We start from the raw sequence: 20,022 nt of genomic DNA on the forward strand, positions 1-20,022 counted from the left end.
CAAATGACACTCCCAAACTAACTTATTGCCCTCCCTCAGTCTAGCTAACAGTTCACACATGCTGTCAGCCACATTGAGAGGGAAGCGTTGGGTATGAGCCTTTACAAGCCTTCATTATGAGAAAGCATACACAAGACACCAAGACACAAAATTACCTACAAAACTCCAGGGATAGAAGTATACAAAGCATGAAACACTTTTCATCAATGAAAGAAAAAGCCTCAGACTCTCCATCAATGATTACTGAATGTTGATGCTGCAAAGGCTGCCTGTCACCATGGGAAGATGTGCGAGTGGAGCTCTCTTTTTGGAGAACCATGTAACAGGACTTCTTAGCAATCAAATATAGTACAAGTATAGAACACTCTTTACTTGGCGAGTGGTAGAGTGATATTCTGGGAGGGACCTAGTGCATTGAGGCATAGGCGCTGACTCCGTGGGTGCTTTGGGTGCTCGAGCACCCCCAGTATTTGACTGGAAGTTTGTTCCCTCCCGAGTTCCAGGGTCATCCCTCCGAGTTCCAGGGTTGTCGTCCCTTCCTTCCTCCCTCCCTCCCTTCGAGGTCCAGGCCCCCTCCCTCCAAATTTTAAAAGTCATCTTTTTTTTTTTTTTACAAATTTTATTTTAAGTGCAGATACAGAACACGTATAGAATACATCCATAACACATTTTACATCTTATCATTATCCCCCCCCCCTTTCCCTTCCCTTCCCCCCTCCCCCCTCTCCCTTCCTTCTCTTAGAGGTCTCCTGCACAGGTGATTTATGTAATTAATATCGCCGTTCTGAGTGTACCCGGGTTTATAAATTGAATCTATAGCGCCGGTACCACTAACTGTGGGGCATCTAGTTCAATCCCTGCCTTAGCTCTCCAGGTCTTATAACTGTCCCATACCTTAAGGAATTGTATCATCTGGCCATTCTTCATTGCTGTTAGTTTTGCCATCTGATACATATAGTCCACTTTATGTATAACTTTAACAAGTGGAGGAGCGAACTGTTGTTTTCAGGCCGAGGCAATCGTGATTAAAAGTCATCTTGACTTACCTCGTTGGGGATTCGGCAGCAGCGGTAAAAAGCGTGCAGGCTCGGCGCTTACTTCAGTTTTCCCTTCTCTCTCAGTTCTGGTCCCGCCCTCATTTCCTGTTTCCGCAAGGGCGGGACCAGAGCTGAGAGAGAGAGAAGGGAAAACTGAAGTAAGCGCTGAGACTGCACGCTTTTTACCGCTGCAGCCGGCTGCCATAATCCAGACGAGGTAAGTCAAGATGACTTTTAAAATTCAGAGGGAGGGGGCCTGGACCTCCAAGGCAGGGAGGAAGGGAGGGATGATGACCCTTGAACTCGGAGGGAGGGGGACCCTTGAACTCGAAGGGAGGGGGACTAGGGGGGACCCTGGAACTGGGAGGGAGGGAGGGGGGCCTGCAACTGGGAGGGACTGGAACTGGGAGGGAGGGGGGCCTGGAACTTGGAGGGACTGGAACTGGGAGGGAGGGGGGCCTGGAACTTGGAGGGAGGTGGAGGGCAGATGAGGGAGGGAGGGGGGGCCTGGAACTCAGAGGGAGGTGGACAAGGGAGGGGGATGTGGGGAGAGGGAGGGGGACGAGGGGTATGGGGGAGAGGGAGGGGGGACAAGGAATATGGGGGGAGAGGGAAGGGATGAGGTGGAGGGGGGAATGCACCACCTGTAAAAAAAAAAAAAAAAAAAAAAATTCAGCACCCCCAATCATTTTGAAAAGTTGGCTCCTTTGCATTGAGGTGTCGTGGTGGATGGAAAAGTGATATAGCGCTATACAAATGCTAATAATAATAGAAGAACTTGATGCAGTGAAGTGTGATGGCAGGCAAAGGTGTGATATTGGGTGAGCAACATGGTGGAGTGAGGTGTGATATCTGGGGAAGGACCTGGTTTAATGAGTTATAGTATTGAGCATGGCTGGGAATGGACCTGTTCAGGTGAGATGCAATAATGGTTAGATGGGACTTGGCACAGGGAGGTAAAATAGAGGATGAGGGCTTTGTAACTGGAGAAGCATGACAGTTATTAATACCCTCCCATTCTGTCTTCTGATCCAGAAATAAAACCATCAGTAACCAACGCCTAGCCTCAAAAGGTTTTGAATTATAGCAAGATCCCACTGTTTTCTTGGGGTTGAGTGGTAACACAAAGGTATCCTGAAAGTGAAGGAACTGTTTGGCATTTTTTTTGAGTTATGCATAGCTGTCCACTCATTGACACTATTCTGTATTGCTGTCCACAAAGGTCCCATGGAAGGTCGGGCACGGATAAGGGCTCGAGGAAAGGCCCTCTGGGAAGATACCCCCATCGCTGGACGAACATCCCCTAAAGCAGTATGTTTTTACATCTATATATCCAATTAGGTATTATTTGGAATCAGCTGTATTACATTGAAATTCAGTATTTATGTTGATTGCTTTAGCTGTCATCATAGAAAAATTAACTCTGCAATTAAAAATAGCCTTTTTATTTAGGTTTTCTGTAATGTAAAAGTACAAACATAAGCCGAATCATAGCATTGCTTCATTTCTACTGGAATACTGCAATGCTTTTGGGCTCATTTTTGAAAGAGAAGAGGCGCTCTCTTTTGACACAAATCGGGAGATGGGCATACTTTTCCCAGGGTCGCCCAAATCGGCATAATGGAAAGCTGATTTTGGGCGCCCTCAACTGCTTTCCGTCGCAGGGACGACCAAAGTTCTCGGGGGCGTGTCGGAAGCATAGCGAAGACGGGACTGGGGCATACTTAACACATGGGCGTCCTCAGTCGATGATGGAAAAAGAAGGGCTTCCCTGACGAGCACTTGGCCGACTTTACTTGGTCCATTTTTTCTTGCGACCAAGCCTCAAAAAGGTGCCCAAACTGACCAGATGACCACCCGGAGGGAATCGGGGATGACCTCCCCTTACTCACCCAGTGGTCACTAACCCCCTCCCACCCTAAAAAAAACTTTTAAAATATTTTTTGCCAGCCTCAAATGTCATACCCAGCTCCCTGACAGCAGTATGCAGGTCCCTGGAGCAGTTTTAGTGGGTACTGCAGTGCACGTCAGGCATGCGGACCCAGGCCCTCCCCCCCCTACCTGTTACACTTGTGGTAAATGTGAGTCTTCAAAACCCACAGAAACCACTGTACCCACATGTAGGTGCCCCCTTCACCCCTTAGGGCTATAGTTGTGGGTAGTGGGTTTTTTGGGGGGGGGGGTTAGGGGGCTCAGCACCCAAGGTAAGGGAGCTATTCACCTGGGAGCAATTTCTGAAGTCCATTGCAGTGCCCCCTAGGGTGCCCGGTTGGTGTCCTGGCATGTGAGAGGGACCAGTGCACTACGAATGCTGGCTCCCCCCATGACCAAATGGCTTGGATTTGGTCGTTTCTAGATGGGTGTCCTCCGTTTCCATTATCGCCGAAAACCGGGGACGATCATCTCTAAGGACGACCATCTCTAAGGTCGACCTAAATGTTGAGATTTGGGCGTCCCCGACCATATTATCGAAACGAAAGATGGACGCCCCTCTTTGTGTCACTGCCACCCAGACGATTGTCATCCACTATGTTTTGTTTAAAAATTCCAGCTAATTTACTATAGTTGATGTCTGCTGCGCCAGTTGTTCTACCAGTTTAGAGGTTCCTGGACAGCAGCACTAAGTAACTATTTTGTCACAGTGCAGTTATCTGCTTGTTCTGTATTAAACTTGTCCTTAAATTTAAAATACGGTGGGGAATTTTTGTTTTTAATCCTGACAGCTATGGGCAGAATTAGCCCCAGATATTCCATGCCAGGCCATGTTCAGACACCCCTACTGAATATCTGGGGCTAATTTAAGTGGGAGAGGCCTCCAGAGATTATGCGGGTCCTAGCTGATATTCAGCTAGGGCCTGCTTAAGGCAGTTATGTGGGTCCTGGTTATTTATTTATTTTTTTTAACGCTTGTGATCCCCCCTGATGCAGCACCCCTCCTTCCTTTCCTCCTCCCCAGCTGCCGTCACAATGACCCTCCTGATCTACATAGCCCACCTCCCCCATACCTACCTTTGCATCCTGGTGGCCCAGCAGGGGCGATGGGGGCAGGAGTGAAGTCCACTCTCTCCTGCCAGTAAAAAAAAAAAATGGTTGCCATGAACTGTTGTGTAGTACCACGAGAGGTCATGACAGCCATTTCCAATTGGCATCCGCAAGGGGCAGGAGTGAGTAGGCTTCACTCCTGCCTCCTTCACCCCCAGTGGACAACCAGGGTGCAAAGGTATGTTAGGAGGGGTTGGGGTTATGGAGGGTCTTGCCAGAGGGGGGAAAGGGGGGTTGTGATTGTCAGCAGCTGAGGGGAGGGAGAAAATAAAGGGGGGGGGGGCTAGAGGGTGATCGCAGGAGTTTAAAAAACAAACAAACAAAAAAACTGTTACATGGATGCTGGCCGATATTAAGTGCCTAGGCTGATCCTGATTCAGATTTGGGGTCTTGGACTTGACAAGTACATTGATTATGATCATAATTAAGGGTGTACAATGAGACAGAAGTTTTTTTTCTGTCCACAAGCAGGACTGAGTCAAGCAAATAGAGTTCAGACCTTAAAGGCAATTCTCTATACTAGTAGCTAACATTTATAAGCCTATTGTGTGCCTAATAGGTATATTTACTAAGGCGCGTTAGCATTTTTAACACGCTTTAAAGTTAAGGCACATTAAATTCTAACGCGCCAATATATTCCTATGGGCGCATTAGAGTTTAACACATGTCAAACATTAGCACACGTTAAAAATGCTAATGCGCCTATAGCACACCTTAGTAAACATACTCCTAAATGTTTAGAATACCAGCATATGCCCACACAGGGGCGCACTTATGCAAGTATATTGCGGTATGCTGCCTAAGTGCTATTTCTTATCATCTCGCCAGACCATTCCCAACAAGCGGAGTATGTGACCATCTACCAGCAGATGGGAGACTGAGAACTATTGAGAGAGAGAACCATCTGTGCAGCCCAGAGCCCACCAGTATTTCTCAGTCTCCTCAGCAATATACTGCGATTCGTCTTTGGGTAGAGTTCACTCTTTTGATCATGTGACTCCTCTTTATATACATTATCATTGGCTTCCAGTGCAGTATAAGATTCTTTTTAAAGTTTTGTTGTTGAATTTCAAGGCTTTTAAGGAGAAGCTCCCTACACCTCTTGTTCAAATGGTTGCTCCATATGTACCATGGTGCTTGTTACACTCTGGTAGTGCGTCTCAGCTTACCGTCCTGGCTTTATAGCTGGCACAGTTGGCAAGTCCAAGGAAAGGAGCCTTTTTTAACGTGGCACCCGTCCGTGGCATTCATTGCCACAGCAGTTACTTTAAGGTGCTTTAGACGTTTGCTTAAAGGGTATGTTTTTGTTCAAGCATTTAATGCTTCTCTTCCTGAGGTCTAGCAGTTTGTGCATTTAATTTTATCTTGCTTGAATGTTTTAGCTTTTGCTTTTTCTTTATATGTGAGCGTGCTTTCCTATAGCTTATTGGCATTTTTTTCTTATTCTTTATGATTTTTATATATTGTACACCCATGGGTGTAGTTTGGGGGAGGCAGGGGGGTATTTCTCCCCCAAATGAGCTGCCCCTACCTGAACAGGGTAAGGACACATGCACCAAGCTACTAACTTCTTCCTGGGCCACTACTGTGGCGGCCTGGAGGAACCGTGAACTGCCCTGCCTCTCGCACACTCTCCTCCCTCCTCTCTGCCCCCCCCACCCACTACTGCGGCTGCTGCAGAAAAACAAAATAAAACTGTGCTCGCAGCCATAGCCCTGCATGCTGCTGTTGGTTTTTTTTCTTTCTGCTCCCCTCATAATGTAACTTCATGTTTTGGGGAGGGAGGAGGGGAGGGGGGGGGGGGGGAAGCCAGCAGTGGCATGCACAGGACTATGGCCTTATGGAAATGGTTTCATTTTATAAGAGCATAAGCATTGCCATATTGATACAGACCGAACATCCATCAAGCCCAGTATCCTGTTTCCAGCAGTGGCCAGTCCAGGCCACAAGTACCTGGCAAAATCCCAGAACAACAAAACAGATTTTATACTGTTTATCCTATAAATAAGCAGAGAAGTTTCCAAAGCACATCTTAATAATGGCTTATGGACTTTTTTTTTTAGGAAATTATCCAAACCTTTTTAAAACCTTGCTAAGCTAACTGTTTTTACCACATTCTCTGGCAGCAAATTCTAGATTTTAATTACACATTGAGTGAAGAAATATTTCTCTGAGGACAAACAGGCCGCATTATTCCCACATGTGGGTGATGTCATCCAGTGGAGCCCAGTGCGGAAGCTGAATCGTCGGTAATAAAAAAAAAAATTCTAGCAGCATCCCACCTTGCATGCGCAGGAGCTTTCCTGCTCGATACTTGAGCATGGGTTTCTCAATCTGTTTTTTTCCACGGAGCTGTGAGGACGTATTTTGTAGTCTTCTCATGCTGTGTTTTTTCAAAATTGTTTTGCTTTAGCGAGTGCCTTCCCCAGCGGGTAATTATCTCCCCTTATTTTCTTAATTTTTTCTTTCTCGTATTTTTCAACAGTTTCATTCCATTCGTTCATTTAAGTATTTATATACCGCTTGACTTAAGCGGTGTACAGTTTCATTTTACAGGTACTGGGTCTGTCCCTAGTAGGCTCACAATCTGAGTAGTACATTGTATTACTATTGTACCTGGAGCAATGGAGGGTTAAGTTACTTGCCTAGGGTCACATGGAGCTGCAGAGGGAGTGAAACTGGTTCCTCAGGATCTCAACTCACTGCAGACCATCAGACAGCAGTGGGAATACGAACCCAGTTCCCTGGTCTGCAACCCACTGCACTAACCATTAGGCCACTTCTCCACTCCATTTTTGTAGTTTCCTTTCTTTTTCATGAGTGGCTGTGTGGTTAAGCTACAACCCCCAACCTCAAATTGAATGCTCCCCTTTTTTTACTTGTTCAAGACTGAAGACTTTAATTTAGTAAAATTCTTTTCTTGATGTCTCAGAAGACCCCCAGTGGCTTCAAGCAGAGCGCTAAGTGCTGCTGCGTTATTCTCTTACGGACCTGTACAATTGGTGCTTGGGCAATCATGACCCATCTGTTTGTGATCTTCATATGTAGGCAAGGATATAGAGAGTGCGATTGACTCAACAGGAGAAGCTTTGTTGGCTCTTTGAAGGCGGCCCATCGTCTTTCGGCACCAGTGGCATCGACCTCCTTGGCTTCTCTAACACTAGTAACCACTGAGAGTGCACCGGCATCGAATGGGTCTCCACCTTCCTCAACACCGGGTGCTATTAGCAGGCCCTGGGACCAGTCAGCATCAGACCCGATAACCTGGAGGACGCTCAGATTCAGCGGCATCCCTCATCGGCATTGGCGAATCAAGGCTCTGGGAGCACCAGGCATCAAACTCTCCGATATCCGAGAAGTGCCGGCATCAAAAGGAATGCTTCCCCTCTTTGCAAGAGGGGTGCTGGTGTGCCAGTCATTGAGCAGTAAGGTCCCCATTACTGGTTTGGCACCGATGACTTTGCAGGCTGCCTCCACACCAGTTTCCCCATGCCTTTGCCGATGCCCGCATTTGATGAGCAGTTCCAGAGCATTCTCCAAGAAGAGCTGGTGCATTTGCTGCAGGGTGGTCCTGCTTTGGCATCAAGGGCATTTGTGCCCTCAGCAGAACAGCCCCAGCTCCTCTCCGAGGCTCCATGGACACTGATACCTCACAGGGTGCCAGGGCTGAGGCCTGAGCAGGCAGCACCCCCTCTGACATCAAGGGAGGAAGCTTCCTTGGAGTCTAAGAGAAGGGCTGCACCTCGATGCTCCTTGGAGCATGGACGCCGTTCCATTAGATTGAGGTTGGTGCAGACCCAATCTTCTGTTCCTAACGAGGAAGAGGAGTCTGATTGGTCCGCTCATGGGAATCGGATATAGATCCTCATTACTTCTTGGAGGAGTCACCTCAAGAGAGATGGAAATTTCTCCAGAGGTGCTCTCTTTCACTGTTTTTGTCAGGGAGATGGCTGCGGCCATCCATTTAAGTTGGAGACGGAGGAACGAGCCCAGGACAGAATGTTATCTCTCTTGGTCTATAGTCTCTTCCTAAGGAATGGGTCACTGTACCATTGCACCCTATTCCTAAGGATGTATTGATGAAGAATTGGGAATCTCCCCTCTCAGTACAGGTAGCACCCAAGAAGGTAGATACGCAGTACTGTATCAAGAAGGCTTCCAGATTCTAGAAGGCCCAGCTGCCTCACCACTCTTTGGTAGTCAAATCTGCTCTCAGATGAGCCAAGAGCTCTCCTCTTGGTTTCATGCTTTGGCGCCTCGATGCTCGTTGCCAACACCCAGTCATACCAGCTCTACATGAGTATTTACTTGGAGTCTTTAGTGTATAGTACACTAAGGGACTCATTTTCAAAACACATAGAGGCTCATTTTCAAAGCACTTAGCCTCCCAAAGTTCCATAGAAACCTATGGACTTAGCCTCCCAAAGTGCTTTGAAAAATATGCCTCTTAGACTCGCAAAGGTTACGTGGAGGGGCATAATTGAACGAAAACGTCTATCTCCATGGGCATTTATCTCCGAGAATGGGTCCGTGAAGGGGCGGACCGAACCGTATTTTCGAAAAAAAATAGGACGTCCATGTTTTATTCGACAATTTGTGAGTTGGGCGTTTTTGTTTTTCAGTGATATGGAAAATGAAAGCGCCCAGCTGAAAAACGAATAAATCCAAGGCATTGTTCGTGGGAGGGGCCAGGAGTCATAGTGCACTGGTCCCCTCACATGCACAGGACACCAACCGGGCACCCTAGGGGGCACTTTTATAAAACAAAAAATAGGTAAAGAGCTCCCAGGTGCATAGCACCCTTCCCTTGTGTGTTGAGCCCCCAAATCCCCCTCAAAACCCACTGCCCACAAGGTCTACACCTTTACTATAGTCCTAAGGGGTGAAGGGGGGCACCTACATGTGGGTACAGTGGGTTTGGGGGGGGGGTTGGACGACTAAGCATTAAGCAGCACAATTGTAACAGGTGGGGGGGGGTGGGCCTGGGTCCACCTGCCTGAAGTCCACTGCACCCCCTAACAACTGCTCCAGAGACCTGCATACTGCTGCCAGGGAGGTGGGTATGACATTTGAGGGTGAAAATAAAAAGTTGTGAAACATCATTTTTTGTGGTGGGAGGGGGTTAGTGACCACTGGGGGAGTCAGGGGAGGTCATCCCCGATTTCCTCTGGTGGTAATCTGGTCATTTAGGGCACTTTTTGGGGCCTTATTCGTGAAAAAACAGGGTCCAGGAAAAGTGCCCTAAATTCTAGCTACAAACGCATACTTTTTTTCCATTATCGGCGAAAGGCGCCCATCTCTGTTTGGGTGATAACCACGCCCCAGTCCCGCCTTCACCACGCCTCCGACACGCCCCCATCAACTTTGTACGCTTCCCGCGATGGAGTGCAGTTGAAAACGTCCAAGTTCGGCTTTCGATTATACCGTGTTATTCGTTTTTGGGAGATAACGCCTATCTCCCGATTTAGGTCGCAATATAGGCGTTTTTGTCTTTCGATTATAAGCGGATAGTAACCTATGGAACTTTGTAAGTCAAAGAACTTTGAAATATGCCTCTATGTCTAGTGGATTTTCTCACTGCAGAGCAGGTCACTGAGCTTCACCAGTTGGCCAATAAACAGATGGAGTGTAGGCATTATTTGGCCAGGGTGCTTATGATACCTTTTGATATTGCATCCAGACTGTCTGGAATGGGTCTGGGAATGCACAGACTCTCATGGCTGCATTCTCTGACCTGGAATAGGCTGTTCAGAGAGTGGTTGCTGGACTTGCCTTTCTGAGGGGACAACTATTTGGAGAAAAGTGGAAGATAAAAAACACACTGATACTCCTCCACACTCTCTCGGTAAGCATTTTCTTCCAAAAGAAGAATTTGGACTGGGTAGAGGCGCAGGTGCTACTCTCAAAGGCGAAGATACCAGCCTGGCCTGGTCCACTCAGGTTACTCAAGGCCAGCATCCCAGGCCTCGCCAGTCCTGCCCTCAGAAGTCCACCCAGCTCCCCAGTCAAAGCAGGGCATGAACTTTTGACTGGCTCCAGCAGAGCATAGCCACCCAAAGAGTATCCACTCCAGACGGCCTACTGGTCAGAGGGAGGTTCAGTTTTTACCACGACAGATGACCCCTTCTAACCACCAACTAGTGGTTTTACAAATAGTCCATCATGGGTAAGCCCTGAATTGGCATCAACGACCACCAAATTGTCTACTGAGAGTGTCTTACATCAGGACTCTGCACAAGCATGCACAAGTAGAGGAAATCTCTGCCCTTCTTCAGGCTATAGCCATCAAACCCATGCCACCAGAGGAAGAAGGGTGGGGTTCTGTTCCAGGTATTCCTTGTGACCAAGAAAAGGGGGGGTATTGGCCCATCCTGAACAAAGTTTTAGTAAAAGAGTTCAGGTTGATTTTCCTGGGCACCCTATTCCCTCTTATTCAGGAAAATGATTGTCTATGGTCTCTGGACTTAACGGATGCCTATACCCACATTCTGATACTTCCCAGTCACAGGAAGTATCTCAGATTTTGAGTAGGGAATGCCACATCCAGTATCACATTCTGCCATTTGGACCGGTATCTTCCCCAAGAGGTTTCACCAAGTACCTGGCGGTAGTTGCAGCATATCTATGCAGACTGGAGTATATGTGTTTCCTTACCTGGATGGTTGGGTTGGGGAGATCATGTGGATGGGCTTCATACTCAAGGTCAGTGGGCCGCTCAGGAAACTCATCTTCAAATCAGTCTCGAGCTATGGGCCATTTGGAACGCTCTAAAGGCTTTCAAAGATTGACTCCAAAACCAAGTTCAGACAACCAGATTGCTATGTTTATGTAAAAAATCGGGGGGGGGGGGGGGGGTGGGGTTACGGGATCCTACCCCTTGTGTCAAAAAGTGGTGGATATGTGCAATGGCCCCTCCTTGGGATAAGCCTCCGCGTCGTATACCTTCCCAGGGTCACGTTGGTCAGGAATAGTGAGCCCTTGGGCCACTGCCGAGGAGTGGCGGGCGCACGCGAATCACCCAAACAGGAGGCAAGGCAGAACAGACTGGTACCACCAGAACTGGAACGGCCGGACTGAAGCTGCTGGACTGGAACAGAAGCAATAAGTAGTAAGCAGGAGGATAGTCCACGAGCCAAGCAGAGTCTTACCGGCAGGCAGCAAAGCAGAAGGGATACCCGGAACCAGAGTCTATAGGCTGGCGGCAATCAGTAGTAAACCAGGAATCAAGCAGGGACTTGGGCTGGCAGCAAACAGGAGAATAAGCCAGAATCAAGCAGGGTCTTGGGCAGGCAGCAGACAGAAGAATAAACCAGGAAACAAGCAGGGTCTTGGGCAGGCAGCAGACAGTAGAATAAACCAGGAAACCAGCAGGATCAAAGGCAGGCAGCAATCAGTAGAATAATCCAGGAAAACAAGCAGGGTCAAGCTGACAAAGAAAGCTTTCAGGCAGGAACCGCAACAGACCAACAGGAACACAACTCAAGACCTCTGTTGCCAAGGCAAAGTAGAAAGTTCCCAGGTGGTTAATAAAGGCAACATACAAGGGAGTTCACCGAGTAGGGGTGCTGCTAAATTCCAAAAATCCCAAGACAGTCTGGAAGGCTGGAAGATCCGGACCGGACCGGCATGACTTCTGGAATATGGGAAACAGCAAACAGACAGTCCATCGCAGCCACCAGGTCTGAATGAGATGAATGAGAGCATGAAACATGGGCACAGTCGTGACACCCGGCAAGAACTGCCTGGCAGGCAGATTGAGCAGGATATTGCAACCACACGAGTGGTCCCTTAAGGGCGTAGCCCGAAAGATCTTCCAAGAGTGGGGCACACCCTCTGTGGATCTTTTTGCCACTCATCTCAACAACAAGTTCCCTCAGTTCTGTTCCAGGCTTAGATCACACGGTAGACTAGCGTCAGATGCCTTTCTCCTACATTAGGGAAGAGGACTTCTATATGCGTATTCTCCTATACCTCTCATAGGGAAGATCTTGCTGAAATTCATGCAAGACTAAGGAACTATGATATTAATCACTTGTTTGCCACAACAGATCTGGTTCCCTATTCTCTGGTGTTGTTTTCCCGAAGATCCATGGAGATCGGACTGTTTTCTGGCCCTTATCACGCAGAATGAGTGTTCCTTTCTGCATCCCAACCTCTAGTCCCTGGCCCTCACGGCTTGAATGCTGAGAACATAGAACTTGAACCCTTGCGTTTGCCTGAGGGTGTCTCCCGTATCTTGCTGGCTTCCAGGAAAGATTCCATTAAGAAGTATTACTCTTTTTTAAATGGAAAAGGTTTGCCATCTGGTTTGAAGGTAAGGCCTTAGATCCCTTCTCTTGCCCTACACAAAAACTGCTTGAGTACCTCCTACATCTCTCTGAGTCTGGTTTGAAAATCAACTCTGTAAGAGTTCATCTCAGTGCAACTGGTGCTTATCATCACCTTGTAGGAGGCGAGTCCATCTCTGTACAGCCTTTGGTTGTTCGCTTCATGAGAGGTTTGTTGCTGACAAAGCCCCCTACCAAACCACCGGTTATGTCATGGGATCTCAACATAGGCCTCACCCAGCTGATGAAAGCTCCTTTTGAACCTCTGAATTTCTGTCATATGAAGTATTTGACTTGTAAAGTTGTGTTTCTGGTGGTGGTCACTTCAGCTTGCAGAGTCAGTGAGCTCCAGGCCCTGGTAGGTCACCCACCGTATACTAAATGTCATCACAACAGAGTAGCCCTCCGCATGCACCCTAAAAGTTCCTTCCTCAGGTAGTGTCGGAGTTCCATCTTAACCGGTCAATTGTTCAGCCAACATTTTCCCCAAAACTTCATGTCCATCCTGGCGAAAGTGTACTTCATACTTTAGATTACAAGTGAGCCTTAGCCTTCTATCTGGAATGGACTCAAGCCCATAAACAGTCCACCCAGCTTTTCGTTTCTTTTGACTCCAACAGGTTAGGGGTGGCTATCAGGAAACACCCCCTTTCAATTTGGATAGTAGATTGCATCTCCTTTGCTTATGCCCAGGCTGGGCTTACTGTTGAAGGTTATGTCACAGCTCACAATGTCAGAGCCATGGCTGTGTTGATATCCCACTTGAGATCAGCCTCCATAGAGGAGATTTGCAAGACTGCAACGTGGTCTTCAGTTCAACGAAAAACTAATAAATGAGAAACGATAAACATTCACTTCCCACTACTGTTTGGATCAGGATACCTGATATAACACTCAGTTCAGACAGGCAGTTCTGCAGTATTTGTTCGGTGTGTAGAATTCAACTCCACCCCATAGACCCTCTTTATTCTGTTGCAGGCTGCATCTACACAGCTAGCATGTATATAGTTTCAGGTTGACTAAAGTTTTAGTTTCAACGTTTCAAGACTCAGTTATCCTAGCTTTCTTGTTTTCAGTTGTCTGGTAGCTAGGGTTTCTCAGATGTGAGAAGGCCTGCTTGTCCTCAGAGAAAGCAAAGATACTTACTTTAGCTAGTGTTCTCTGAGGATAGCAGGCCGATTAGTCTCACATACCCTCCCACTTCCCCTAGGAGTTGAATTTATTTGTAGGCTTTTTGCTTTTCCACTTGACTGGAGGACCTACTCTCGCATGTTGGGCCGGAAGGGTGCTAGAATTTTCTACATTACTCGCCAGTCAGCGTCTGAACTAGACTCCGCTGGATAACATCACCCAAATGTGAGAATAATCAGCCTGCTGTCCTCGGAGAACACCAGCTACAGGTAAGTATTTTTTCTTTACTGTTCTGGGATCTTGCAAGTTACTTGTGACCTGGATTTGCCACTGTTGTAAACAGAATACTGCTCTTTATGGACCTTTGGTCTGTCCCAGTGTGGCAACACATATGTTCTTATGGACTCTGTTTCAGAGAGTTGTTCCTCCATGGGATCTGAATCTTGTCTTGCCAGCTTTGGTCAAAGTGAAACTCTGAAGTGCTGTACTCTCAACGACCATGCTCTGAAGATGGCAGTTAGTTTGGCTTGACACATTTTGGAGTTACAGGTCCTTTCCTGTTGTGAACTGTTTCTCCTCTTTTTTTTTCCAGACAGAGTGGTTCTAAGGCCAGTGCCTTCCTTCCTTTTAAAGCTTGGCTCTCCCATCCACCTGAATCAGGCGATTACTCCTCCAGTGTTTTCCTGGAGGATAATCAGGATGCTGTTCATTGTTTAGATGTTTGCAGAGTGTCCTGCTGTTATCTTCAGCAGATGAAGGAATTTCAGAAGTCTGACAGACATTTTACACTGGTTGGAGGACAGAAGAAGGGAGAAGTGGCCTCTAAAGGCTAAAATTGCTAGGTAGATCAAAGAGACAATACTTCAATTTACAACCTCAGTGGCAGGCAGGAGCCTGAAGGTTTGAAGGCACATTTTACAAGAGTTCAAGCTTCTTCGTGGGTACAACATGGCTTGGTGCTTCTCAGGATAATTAGAGAGTGGCAACCTGGTCTACCCTCCATTTGTTTGTCAAATATTACCAGGTAGATGTTCAAGCAAGACAGGAGACATCCTTTGAAGTTTTGGTTTTAGCTCAGGGGTTCGCTGCGTCCTGCCTTCGTTGAGTACTGATTTTGTACTTTCTGTTTGTCAGGAATGGTTTGGAGAGATGACAAGGAAGGAGAAATTAAATCTTACCTGCTAAATTTTATTCTTCAAGTCTCTGTGACCATCCCACATCAGAGCAGCATTGATCTAAGAGACCAGGAGCTCTCCTGGCTAATGCCCCGAGTTTGTAACTGTCTCACCTGTTCCATCTTGTGCTGTAGAAGAGCTGTGACTAGTACCCAGCTCCCATAGGCATCTGCTCTATTGTAATTGCAGCATTTTGCTCTCTGGGAAGGGTTAAACATGAAGAGATGGTCCCTCCTCTCCTTGCATTCCTCCAGCCTGAAGAGAGCCAGCGCTCTCTCCATTGCTTCCTATATTGCTGCATTAATCACGCTTAAATCATGCTCTCACACTCAGAGCCACCCAGCATGGAAGCCACAGGGCCTGGGAAAAGGCACAGAGGCTCTGGGGCTCCCTTCAGACTTAGAGAAAGTGGCATCGGGCAGGATTGTGACTTTTTTCAGTTCCTGCACACAGAGAATGGAAGGAAAGGCTCAGGATCAGAAGAAGGGGGGGGGGGGAGAGATAAGGGGCACTAGCAGAAATTATCCTCCTGCTGATAAAGAAAAAGTCTTACTTTTATACTGTCAGGGAGAAAAGCTACGAGAATGGTATGGCATTTGCGTTCCAAGACGTATGAAGAGAGACTTGCTGACCTGAACATGTATACCCTGGAGGAAAGGAGGAACAGGGGTGATATGATACAGACGTTCAAATATTTGAAAGGTATTAATCCGCAAACAAATCTTTTCCGGAGATGGGTAGGCGGTAGACCGAGAGGACATGAAATGAGATTGAATGGGGGCAGACTCAGTAAGATGTCAGGAAGTATTTTTTCACAGAGAGGGTGGTGGATGCTTGGAATGGAGGTGGTGGAGATGAAAACGGTAACGGAATTCAAACATGCGTGGGATATACATAAAGGAATCCTGTGCAGAAGGAATGGATCCTCAGAAGCTTAGCCGAAATTGGGTGGTGGAGCAGGTGGGGGGAAGAGGGGTTGGTGGTTGGGAGGCGAGGATAGTGGAGGGCAGACTTATACGGTCTGTGCCAGAGCCGGTGATGGGAGGCGGGGAATCCTGCTGGGCAGACTTATACGGTCTGTGCCCTGAAAAAGACAGGTACAAATCAAGGTAAGGTATACACATATGAATTTATCTTGTTGGGCAGACTGGATGGACCATGCAGGTCTTTTTCTGCCATCATCTACTATGTTACTATGCTACTCTGTAGACCATCCCGAACTCACACTGAATTTGGAGATGCGTGTTTTGATGCTGTTCTGTGTTTGCATATACAGCTTTTATTCAGATGTGTCCTTCTGTAGAACCTAAATTCTGTAAGGTGATGCACCACTTTATGTCAGACAAGTTGAATTTCTGCAGGTTGTTTCCTTCTTCCCCTGGTTTATTTGGGGACCTGTTGTTCTTTATTCTCTACCATGTTTCTTTGTCAATAGAAATACTGGTGTTTATATTAGATATCACTCAGCAGTTGTCAGTGTCCTGTCTGCTGGTAGGAGGGCCCATATCCACTCATCAGGAATGATCTAGAGAAACTCAAGGAATGAAAATTAGCAGGTAAGATCCATTTTCTCTTTTTGGTTAATTATTTTTTGAATATTTTTACAATTTTTTTTCATGTTGAAAGTGTAGAATACGTTATGTAGTCCACAAAATGTGAAAAATGTACAAGGGTATGAAGATTGTAGTAAAGCACTATGGGGCAATTCTAGGCATTCTGAGCCAATGTGGTAGGAGTCTTCTATAATGGCACCTGAGCATCCAGGTTCTCTTATAGAACAGTAGCATAACCTGGTATTGGCACACCTAACATTTATGCGCACATATGTGTGTGCCTGAATGTGGCAGGGACACACGTAACACGGTGTTCTGTAAATTATTTACATAAATGGGAGCCCAGCTCATGTTCCGGCCATTTGTACACCCCCTTGCATTTACACACTGTGCCACTTTCGCGTGTTGATACAGAGTAGCACTTAGGTGCCCTGCTGGCACTTGCATGCATAAGTGTGTATTTACAGGTGTAAGTGTTTTATTCTATACATTTAGGTGCATAAAGACCATGTAAATGTGGGCACCTGTTTATAGAATTGTCTTTCACATGTGTTTGTATGATGCACAAATCTATTTATAAAAAACTTCTCTTTTTAAATGTGTTCTGCGGTACAGCTAAAATCTGTGGGCCAAATTTTCAGGTAGCATGGTAACCATTTTAAGTTAAGTGCTGGTGCTAGCACTTAGCATGGTTTGCTTCCATTTCATCCTATCAGACCAGTCCAGACCAATGGGTTGTGTCCATCTACCAGTGGATGGAGACATGAGAATGCAAATAGTTCTCAAGTGATTTGCCCCTTAAGTGTATTGTTCTGCATAGAATGTTCAGTATTTCTCTGCCTCCCAAGCAGATGAATGATAGGCTAACAGCCCTGCTTCTGACCTGCTTTCTAACTAGTTTCATTTGGGGTTTTGCGCTCCTGAGCCAGTTTTATGCTGAGTTGTCTTGGGGCTGCCTGTTTGGCTTGTCACCTGAATAAGTTTCTCACTGTATTTCAGTTGAGAAGGGGGTGCCTATTTGGCTTGTTCTCCTGAACCAGCTTCTCAGCTGTACCTCAGCCGAGTTAGGGGTTCCCTCCTGGGCTTGTTCTCCTGACCCAGTTTAACATCTGTGTTTCAGTTGAGTTGTGGTGCCTTCTTTGGCATAAGCTCCTGTTAAAATAAGGCAGCTCTATGGAGCTGAAGTATATCTCAGAGATCTCTGAGATCCATCATTGTTGGAAGTCAGCCTGTGTTTGGTGAGCCTGCTCTGATTTATTTCCACTCTTTCAATACGTTAGTGTTGTCTGCGTTTATGTTCCTTTTTAAATACACACTGGTAACTGGCATGTTTATTCCTCACAACAAGGACCCTTTCCTGCTCAGCTGCACAGGAGCGAACTGACCATTCGGGCAACCGGGCAGTGTTTGAGGGCCCAGCGCTTCCCGGCTCACGTGTTTGTCTTACTCTGCTTCCCCTCTGCCCCCGGGTTCGGCACTACTCATCTCTCTGAACTCCTCTCCCTCTCTCCCTCCTCTGCCCATGGCCTAGTATCTCCTCCTGTGTCTGACACCCCCTCCCCTTTAAAACCTGCATTTCTGTGGTAGAATGGCAACAACTTCCTTTAGCTGTCTGCGGTCGAGCTCGCGGCCTGCTCTCTACTCATCCTGCCTCCTTCTGATGCAACTTCCTACTTCCACAAGGGTGGGATGCAGCAGTACAGTAGAGAGCAGGCTGTGAGCTCGGCAGCAGACAGCTGAAGGGATTGCTGCTGTTCTGCCACAGAAATGCAGGTTTTAAAGGAGAGAGAAGGGGGGTCGGACACATAAGGAAGTACCGGGCCGCTGGTGGGAGGGAAGGAGAGTTGAGAGAGACAAGTAGTGCCAGACCCAGGGGTAGAGGGGAAGCAGAGTGAGAAATGATGGATGGGTGGGATGGGAGAAAGGGATGGAAAGATGATTTTGAACCCAGGGGTAGTAAAGAAAGAGGAAAAAAAGAGGGAGAGTTAAATGCAGAGAGGGAGGAAGGGAAAAACGAGAGATGGAGACAAGTCAGATCCAGAGGCAGAGGGGAAAGAGGATGACAATAGATGTTAGACACATGGGGTGGGGTAGTAACATAGTAGATGATGGCAGAAAAAGACCTGCACGGTCCATCCAATCTGCCCAACAAGACAACTCATATGTGCTACTTTTTGTATACCCTACTTTATTTTGTACCTATGCTCTTCAGGGCACAGACCGTATAAGTCCTGCCCAGCACTATCCCGCCTCCCAACCACCAGCCCGCCTCCCAACCACCGGCTCTGGCACAGACCATATAAGTCTGCCCAGCACTATCCCCCTCCCACCACCGGCTCTGGCACAGACTGTATAAGTCTGCCCAGCACTACCTCCGCCTCCCAACCTCCAGCCCTGCCTCTCACTACCCGGCTCTGCCATCCAATCTCGGTTAAGCTCCTGAGATCCATTCCTTCTGAACAGGATTCCTTTATGTTTATCCACGCATGTTGAATTCCGTTACCGTTTTCATCTCCACCACCTCCTGCGGGGAGGGGCATTCCAAGCATCACCACTCTCTCCGTGAAAGAAATACTTCTGACATTTTTCTTGAGTCTGCCCCCCTTCAATCTCATTTCATGTCCTCTCGTTCTCGTAAGGGTAAGGGAGAAGAGAGATGGATAAACATTGGACCCAGTGGCAGTGGAAAAGAAGGAACAGGAGGGAGAATTGCAGGGCCGGATTAACACTATATTGGGCCCTAGGCAAACATATATTTGTGGGCCCCCCTACAGGGACCCCATCCCCCACCATCATTTCACCTCTCCAGAAGTAGCAGTGAAAATTGCAGAACCTAGCTGTGGGTATGATATCACTAATAGTTGGTGAGTGAGCACTGGAACTATGAAAGCACATGCTTTGAAGGGAGTGGATTAATGGGTAGAGAAGGAGAGCTGCCAAATTACCCAGTTCTAGGAGGGAAATTCTGAGCCAGTCCTGCAACCCTATTCTGGTACATTATGGGACGCAAAGTGCTGATTTCAGTTGATGATATCAAAGACTACAAAGAATACTGATTTGGTATATGTTCAGAAACAGGACTGGCCAAAAGTCTCCCTCCTGGACTAGAGCTGGGTAACTTGCAGTGGCTCAGAACCAGGGAAGCCACATTCACTCTCTATTGCCTCTGATATAAACAAGAGATTCCAAGGATGAACTGCCTGAAACAGTAAGGGCAATGGGTCCACGATATAAATTTACAAGTTTTACATGTGAAAAAAGGTTCACAAATGGAAAAAGCTAAATAAAATATTTTAGCTTTTTTTTTTTTAATTCTTCTGAAAGAATATAGGCAGAGTGGAGGCAGTATTAGGACAGTGGTCAAAGGAATTTGCTTGAGTAACAATAGTTAACAGGGTAAATTCCCTGGGTTGAAAACGTCCCTTCACTTAATATGGCACAGGTACATTTGTACCAGTGAACTTCCCCATTCCAGCCCAGATTTTCAAAGGGAAGCTTCATTTCTATGAGACTATCCTCACCAGATATACCGAAACATCCACAAGTACATGACTTGCACTTTCCAGCTCTCTTTTCCAGTGCTGTCCTTAGGGTTACAATATGTCTGGATTTCCCTGGATACGTCCTTTTTTTTTTTTTTTTTTAGGGCACTGTCGGGAGTCCGGGCGGGTTTCCCACTTTTCATTATTTGTCCAGGTTTCCCAGTTCGGTCACATGACCTGCACAGCAACAGCATGATCAGGGCCGTTGCAACTTC

At 47.0% G+C, this 20,022-nt stretch overlaps 1 protein-coding gene across 1 annotated transcript in view; it reads left to right on the top strand.

The window, feature by feature from the left end:
* The first annotated feature begins 2,264 nt into the window (after positions 1 to 2,264).
* PIWIL4 (piwi like RNA-mediated gene silencing 4) overlaps positions 2,265 to 20,022 on the top strand; it is a 455,470-nt gene continuing 437,712 nt past the window's right edge. The window contains exon 1 of the mRNA XM_030200207.1: positions 2,265 to 2,348. Coding sequence (XP_030056067.1) covers positions 2,265 to 2,348 — 84 coding nt within the window. The remainder of the gene's footprint in view (positions 2,349 to 20,022) is intronic.

Source organism: Microcaecilia unicolor, chromosome 4 (assembly GCF_901765095.1).
Source record: "Microcaecilia unicolor chromosome 4, aMicUni1.1, whole genome shotgun sequence".
In the NCBI taxonomy this organism is placed as follows: domain Eukaryota; kingdom Metazoa; phylum Chordata; class Amphibia; order Gymnophiona; family Siphonopidae; genus Microcaecilia; species Microcaecilia unicolor.